Raw genomic sequence first — 8,312 nt, forward strand, 5'->3', positions numbered from 1 at the left:
AATGCGTTTTAACAAGAAAACTGTCAATGGAGAATTCATTCAAAAAAGATAAGGAGGAATCTTTTACAAAGAAAAAAAATCATACACGCAATATAGAAATGTAGTCAAAGAAAACAACATGTAAATTTAAGTGATATGTATTTCTCATATCACATCCTTGAAGTAAAGTTTTGGTAACAACTTATCCATCATTTTAAACATAATTGAAAAACAACTATGCATATGTGTAGTAGGAATGATTTTGATTTATGTTTAGCTACAATTTACCTCATAATTTATTTTTACAGCATCAATATACTCTTTGATTCAGAGTCATCGTCATTTTTCCATGGTAGTTTAAGGGAAATGGTTGTAGTTAAGTACATGTATAATATTATTATTTTGTAGATTAAATGTACTCAATATTGGCCAAATCTTAACGACAAAATGCAGCATGGTAATTTTATAATCAGAAATCTTGGAGAAAAGGTATACGCCAATTACACATCAAGACGATTTAAAGTGTACAACAACATGGTAAGAAGGAGTCGTGTATCATGATAGCCAATAACCAATTTAAATTATGAAGTGGGGGCATGAAATATTATTGAGAACATGTCCTTTTTTTGAGTATCCCTTTCTTATCCCTTGACATTGGAGTTTGACTTTTATTTTGAAATTTCAATCTTCCAAAAAATCAAACATTTGGGGTTTAAGTGTTTTGTAAAACAACTTGTGCTTTTATTCATTGCTGTGCTATATATATTTTTGTGTTAATTCAAAAAATAGTCTCGAAGTATAATCAAATAAAATGGCCCCCCCTAGAAAAATACAAACAAACAAAAAAAAACACACACAAAAATACATACAAATGGTTCGATCAAATATAAATGTACTTTGTACAATATTGTGAGCCATATAAGCAGTGTATTTCTGAATTTCTTTCATCGAGGAACTGATTTTTACTGAAAATGTAGCTAATGCATCCTTATAAACAGGTCTGTGAAACAGTATCATTCCTGGCCAGGTCAAAAGTACTACTTTTGCTGTAACACACCATGAACATCTAAAAATAATATCAAAGTTCATTTCGAAATACAAATATTCTGATTATAAGGAACACACACACAAAAGAAGAAATTTGGATGACATTTTATGTTTAAAGCAAGGAGATAAAATAAAAAAAAAGTATGATCTTTCTCGAGCAAAACTAGAATCAAGATACTTATCTGGAATATTTTCAATCTTTGAACAATGTAAGTCCTCCATAAAGATTGTTTATAATATCCGTAGATTTTTAATTGGATTTCATTGTACCTATTATAACGTTGAGAAATGCATCAAGACAAATTTCCACTTTTTCCCAAAATCCGTTATGTTTATATAACTTGTTGCGATGACTTTAGCACAATAAGAATATAAGAAAGCGATTAATTGAATTATCGACATTACGCCGTAAAAGACCGGTCCAAAAATGATATCCACGCGGGCACAGGTCTTATATACTCCATTTGGAAGGGAAGATGCCATTTTACAATAAATGCGCATGCTCCATTTTATTTTTTATTTGATGAAATGTTAATCGATCAGTGTATGCATACATTTTTTTCTCCAAAAATATTAGCGATTCCAATAAGACAACTATAGATAATAAAACAATGCTTATATTTTATTTGCTTTTAATAAATGATACATATCAGTTCCAAAAGGTGAATTTAACGTTTGTTTAATGCAGTCGTAATTTTAGGCACATGTATGGAAGATCCTAAGGATGCAAAAAGTTAAATTATTGACTTTATTTATTAATTTTTTCTGACTTCTACGTCGGAGCAGCTAGGGGTATCTAAATCTATAAACTCATAGAATTGACCAATATTTAGGATTTTAAGCAGCTAGTCTAGCATATTTTTCAATATTTAATCTTTATTCAGCACTACAAGTGATTGAACCTTGAAAGCACAATAAATACAAGCATTAAACCTCTAAATTGAATGCTTAATTGTATGATTGATTGTTTGATTGACTTATGTTGATTAACATGTCATTTGAGAATAATGAAACTTTCAATTACGAAACATATTGTTAAAATACTTTATAAAATACATGTATGTGTGTTTTGAAAAATGAATCCCTTCTTTATATAGGCTAAATACAGCTGTATGCAACGCGTAAGAGATTTAAATAGAAATGTGTTTATTTTAAGTTAAAAAGACCTTACATAACAGTACTACTTTTAGATTCCAATATAAACGCGTGAAATGAATTATATCGTGATTTCGCAAGAAGCGCAACACGCGAAATAAAATTACTAGCCTTTATTTTTATGGTGCTGAAATCTATGTAAAATCTCTTGATCAACCGTCCATTCACAATTAATCATTCTCGCGATTTGCAAGTTGAAGAGCCCATTCGCGATAATAAGTAATTGCAAAAAATAAAGAATCAACATCATTTTTTAGGATATGCATTGAAGTAAACGTCTTCATTTTTTCTAATTTTTAATTAAAAGATATCATAAAAATCTTTACTTTTTGAGTAACCCCTCTTTAAAAAAAGAACTGTTACGTCATACTCATTATGACATCACTCTTAAATATGATTTAAAAAAAAACACATTCAAACAATATTAATTTGGGACAACATGAATGTTGTTCAATGTCACAAAAAAGTGAAATAACATTTCAAGAACACATTTCCCTGATCTAAGAATGACAAACATGACAGTATCTAGTTAGCTAAATCATTCTATTTTCAAACAATCAACCATGGCTAAGAAACACGAAGAGCTTGAAGTGTTAAGAAATATTTCTGATACTAAAATTCTGGATAAAAGTTTTTGATAATGAACTGTCAGATGTATACTACCTGAAGCCGACCCTTTTCTTTTTAAAAGACCTTTTTCAATCTCAATGAAAATAATAGTAAAATATGACATACCGTATCTGTTCTGTTCTGGTTGTATATACTTGTTTTTTTTTTAATAATACAACAAATCCCTGACTTTCCCTACCAAAAAGTGACAGACAAAAACCTGTTTTTTAATGAAATCTGAAAAAAACTGTAATACACATCTATCAAGGATTTTAAAAAAAATAGAATAATTTATAATTGAATATCACCGACTGAGAGAAAAGGAAAAAAACGTCCAAATACTTGGATTGTTAAGGGATACATATTTTCTTTAAATGACATTTACAGTCTTTTAAGTTTTCTTTATATTAATTGTCGCTTTTGAATTGCATTTTTAAATATATACATAAAAAACGTTTTTAAAATCATTTTATCAAAGCTTATCAATGTATATAAAGCTAGCAAACTGAATTAGATTAAAGATACCATTTGTATGCAATGACAAAAAGAAAGCAATCATGATCCACGCAAATGAACCAGCGACAAGAAAACAAAATAACATTCTCATTTCTTGATTGAAGGAACGAAAAGACCGTGAGGTGTTGATGTTCCATTACACAAGATGGCCAGACCACGGGGTTCCTGATCCACTCAATCTTGTTGTGTTCCATCGTCACGTGACGAAAACGTCACCCCAAACTGGAAAATATACATTGGTGCACTGCAGGTTATATTGTATATCAAATTTACTGAATTCCTGTTCAAATTTAGAATCTCTCTCTCTCTCTCTCCCTCTCTCTCTGATTTATTAAAAAAAATCGTTATATTGATTTGTTCTTCTGCTCCTTATCCTTATCCATTGGATGACATAAACATGATATGGAATTTAACTAGATTGGATTGGGAAAACAATGATAAAAACATGATTACACTTACATGTACAACGCGAGAAATACATCTAAAAACTCAAATTGATTGGTTGATAATATTGTAAGAAAGTCCTTGATTGCTCAATAGGGAATTCCCGAATAAACCTCCCAGAACTTCAGTTGGGATGATCTCCCATTCTGAGATACTCCTGGAAACATTTCCGATCATTCGACAATAGATGAGAAAAGATGGTCCACATGATCAATTGAGAAACTGAATGTAACATCAATTTGCTCTTACGTCTCATTAAGACGATTTTTTTTTTAACAAATCGTATTCATAGCAAAAGAACAATTAGGATGAATCAAGTGTATAATGCGTGTCCATCACAAATTCATCTTCTTCAAGAACTTCACAGATATTTTAAATGAAAAAAACTATACTAAGATTGAATGTAAACATCAAGTGAAAAAAATGAAACCTAATTGAGTAAGAGAAATTACAGTTTTGTCTCTATTGGTCATACATATACAAAAATGATGTCTGCTTAAACAATGATTTTGATAAACATTATGGATAAATGTTAGGATTATTTTGAAAGTGTCTTGATTAAAACATATACATGCACTTTGCACAGACGAGGAAAAGTTTCGCGCTCTGTTTTCCCAACCGTGCAAAAAGTCAAGCTAAATAGAAATCTAGTCTAAACTTTATTATCAAATATGTGTTTTATCTCACTGAATGTTCTGGGTCTAAATGTATACGTAAAGGGATGCGTAAGATGTAGATTTGCATTTCACTCACTAGTATTTAAATTAGTAAATAAAACACTTAGATATAACGAACAGTGTTCCAGATCAAAAGTCAGTATAACAATTCAAAATAGGAGCAGAGAGAAAACACTGGGACCTCCAATACATCAGTTGTGGCACCAAGTTCAACGAGGTAGTGAGCATTTCCTGCCTACCTGTCACAATTGCTTCTTGTTATGATCGGGAAATAACGAATCAAATCGTTGTCAGTTCAGTGTAAAAATGATGGAATTACAATGAGTATTAAAAGAGTTAGTCATCATTTTACGCTCGTGCATATCGAATGAACTGAGATATATAACTCCGTATGCAGGTGAAGAATTTCTACATGAATGAGAAGTTGACAGTAGAAAAAATAATGACGTTTATCATGGAGCTTGGCTGATAGATTACCATTAACGTTTTTAACTAAAATACCCAAATATGAAACAGGTGTGTTAGACTCTGTGGTATTGTTTAGATCCTCAAGCTCACCGGGAAATATCGTATTGACATAAGAATGGAAATTACCATCATTATTTGACATTATTATTTTACTTCTTTTCTCGCATATGGTTTTGCACAAATTCTTCTTAATATGAATTTAAAAATAGGTCTGCGGCTCGCAATTGGTACCCATGGGAACTCCAATAGATTGTTTTATTATATCTTATTGATAAAATTAAAATATGTCATTGTGTTAGATAATGTTCTCAAAGACTTCTAGGGAAAATATGAAATGCTACACGTATACACAATGTTGTTGCATAACACAAAACCTTTCGTTACTTCTCACTAAACTATTGACAGTAGTGAAGGAAAAACTTCAAGAGTACTGTACAACTATATATTCAAGAAGTGGTGTAAATCAGATGTGGATACTTAAAACTTCTAAAGAACTTTCGGACAATTTGAAATCAAAAGACTTTACAAAAATCAACAGCATAAAAACTTACGACTTTTCAACTTTATACACAACAATTCCCCACGACAAATTAAAATCCAGGCTTTTTGATATCATTGACAGCTGCTTCTTCAACAAAAATGGAACTCGTAAGTTTACTTACCTTGTCATTGGTCATTTGAAAAATTATTTTGTTAAAACAGATTCTGATTGCACACATAAGTACTCTGAAGTTGACATCAAGAAGATGCTTGAGTTTCTGATTGACAATATCTATGTGGTTTTTGGAGACCAGGTATTCCAACAATCTATTGGAATTCCCATGGGTACAAATTGCGCTCCGTTATTAGCAGACTTATTTTTATATTCATATGAAGCAGAATTTATGCAAAATCTTTTACGTGAAAAGAAGAAAACACTTGCTGTGGCCTTCAACTCGACATTTAGATATATCGACGACGTATTGTCAATTAATAATGATAATTTCCATTCCTACGTCGACACGATATATCCTGGTGAGCTTGAAATAAAAGATACCACAGAGTCCGACACTTCTGCTTCATACTTGGATATTTTACTTGAAAAAGACACTAATGGTAATCTAACAACCAAGCTATATGATAAACGTGATGACTTTAACTTTTCTATCGTCAACTTCCCTTACTTATGCAGCAATATACCTTCATCACCTGCATACGGAGTATTTATATCTCAGTTGATTCGATACGCAAGAGCATGCTCTACGTATGAACAATTTCTTAAACGAGGTAAATTATTGACAAGCAAGTTGATGAAACAAGAATATCAACAGTCTCGTTTAAAGTCATCATTTCGTAAATTCTATGGTCGATACAATGACCTTGTCAGCAAATACAATTTATCATTGAATGAAATGCTGACTGACGTTTTTCATACCAATTGTTAGTCCATTATTTATACAGTGAATTGACCACGGATTTTTTCCGTTATTTCCTGATTATGACAACGAGCACACGGCGGGTGTGACCGGTCGGCAGGGGATGCTCACTCCTCCATGGCACCTGATCCCACCTCTGATGTTCTGGAGGTCCGTGTTTGCTCTGCTCTTATTTTGTATATTTGTTTAATGGACGTTGAGATTGAATACTGTTCGTTATTTCCATATCCTTCATGTACAATATTCTTGAGCAACAAATTAGCTTTGTTTTGTCTTTCTTAAAGATAAAGACATCACACTGAATCATCTATTTTAAAAAAGAATACTGCAGAAAATTATTTACAGTATGAAGAGAATGGTCGATTTAAGAATTATTCTTAAATTGCATTGTGTTAGGAATTGTATTTTTTTTCAAATTTTAACTACGCGTTGCGAAATCAGATCAGATGAGATTATTAAAAAATGACGATTTTCAACAAAAAATAGCAAGCAGTGGATAATATTGCTTTTAAATTGAAAACTAAAATCATAGGAAGGTATTTTTCCATGTTCCAATTCACCGTAATCAGTGTTATTTTTCTTTATTTTATGCTATTTATACGAAATGTAACTTTAAGGAAAAAGAAGTCTATAGCATTTTTCAGTAATCAACGTTTTCCTTGCTTATGTTTGCCTTTAATATCAGATTAAGGTACGGTATATACAGATATAAAAAGCATCCATTCAGAAAGCTTAAATGATATAGAAAAACATCCGACTAATTTTGCTTGCAAAGCCACAATTGTGAATAGGAGAGATCTAATCCCATTTCGTTGAAATAAGCATTAGCCTTGCTAAGCATATCCTTCATCAGATATTTATTTTTAGCAAATATGACAAAATTTGCCACAGGTAACTAATAAAAAAAATACTTGTACTACCCACAGTGATACCCCTGTACAGTATACGATGTTTATTTAAGTATACGTACTTGTAGTTAGAGTTAAGCTATCTATCTGTTCAAGCACCGGATATGTTGATTTAGTCATATATACACTGGGATATACTTATGAACATCTCAATATGTAAAAAATTAATGAAACAAAATGGATTGAATCAAATTGTATAACAATGCATTAGTTTTTTTTAGAATCATAATAAAATCATACATATTATCATATCATATTATTTGGTAAACATAAAAAAAAGTTATGGCTGATGAACTGTTGATGATCTATATTCCCTTTATCATTCTTGTACACAGTGGATAACATAGACTGTTGGGAAAAATGTTTCATACTGCTCCTCCATGATATTGATTATTTCAAATCCAAAAGCTTTTTTTTTTTGCAAAATTAAGTTAATTTCATTGATAATAATTTGAAAAAAAAAATATCGTGTCGCTGGCTTTCGTATGGTTCTATATCAATTGTTTGGACAATGTTATAAGAAATGGGACTATGGCTACATTGCTTTATGTATCCAATACAAAGGACTTACGGTGGAGGTATTCATTCCCAGCCATGGAATTTCCATCTTGTATCTTTGTCTAATTTTCAATTTTAATTTCTAACTTTTGATTTTGTTTTAATAAAGATACTGTTCAACGTTATCATCTATAAAATAAATGAAAGTAAAGGTTAATAAAGTAGTCTTTATGATATATTAAAATGAAACATTTTTCTTTCAGTGCTGGGATTGGTAGAACCGGAACTTACATAGCTTTAGACGCACTCTACCGGGAAGGGGAGAGAAATGGTAGAGTCAATGTACCTATGTATGTCAGAACCATGAGAAAAGACAGAATGAACATGATACAAGGGGAAGTAGGTTAAGATTACTATTTCATTTGATACCATAATACCAACGTCTCCTTGAAATATCAGCCCTTATTTGCATTTTTCAAATTGTCACAAAAATAATTGGTCTTAATGTTTTTCTTAATTGCCAAATTCGTACATGTAGCTGTTGTTTCTGCCATTTGAATTTGATAAAGTAGTGTACATATATGCGCAAAAGTTTT

At 31.1% G+C, this 8,312-nt stretch overlaps 1 protein-coding gene across 1 annotated transcript; it reads left to right on the plus strand.

Annotated features, from left to right (window-relative positions):
* Positions 1–320: 320 nt before the first annotated feature.
* On the plus strand, positions 321–8,115 carry LOC134249267 (receptor-type tyrosine-protein phosphatase H-like; the record flags this gene model as incomplete). The annotated part of the gene is made up of 3 exons (XM_062731636.1): positions 321–516; positions 3,411–3,556; positions 7,980–8,115. Coding segments are annotated over exons 1-3 (372 nt in total), but the record flags the coding sequence as incomplete, so codon positions are not given.
* Between the last annotated feature and the right edge of the window lie 197 nt (positions 8,116–8,312).

Source organism: Saccostrea cucullata, unplaced genomic scaffold (assembly GCF_032062105.1).
Source record: "Saccostrea cucullata isolate Sc308-1 unplaced genomic scaffold, CSIRO_AGI_Scuc_v1 ctg20758, whole genome shotgun sequence".
Lineage (NCBI taxonomy): Eukaryota > Metazoa > Mollusca > Bivalvia > Ostreida > Ostreidae > Saccostrea > Saccostrea cuccullata.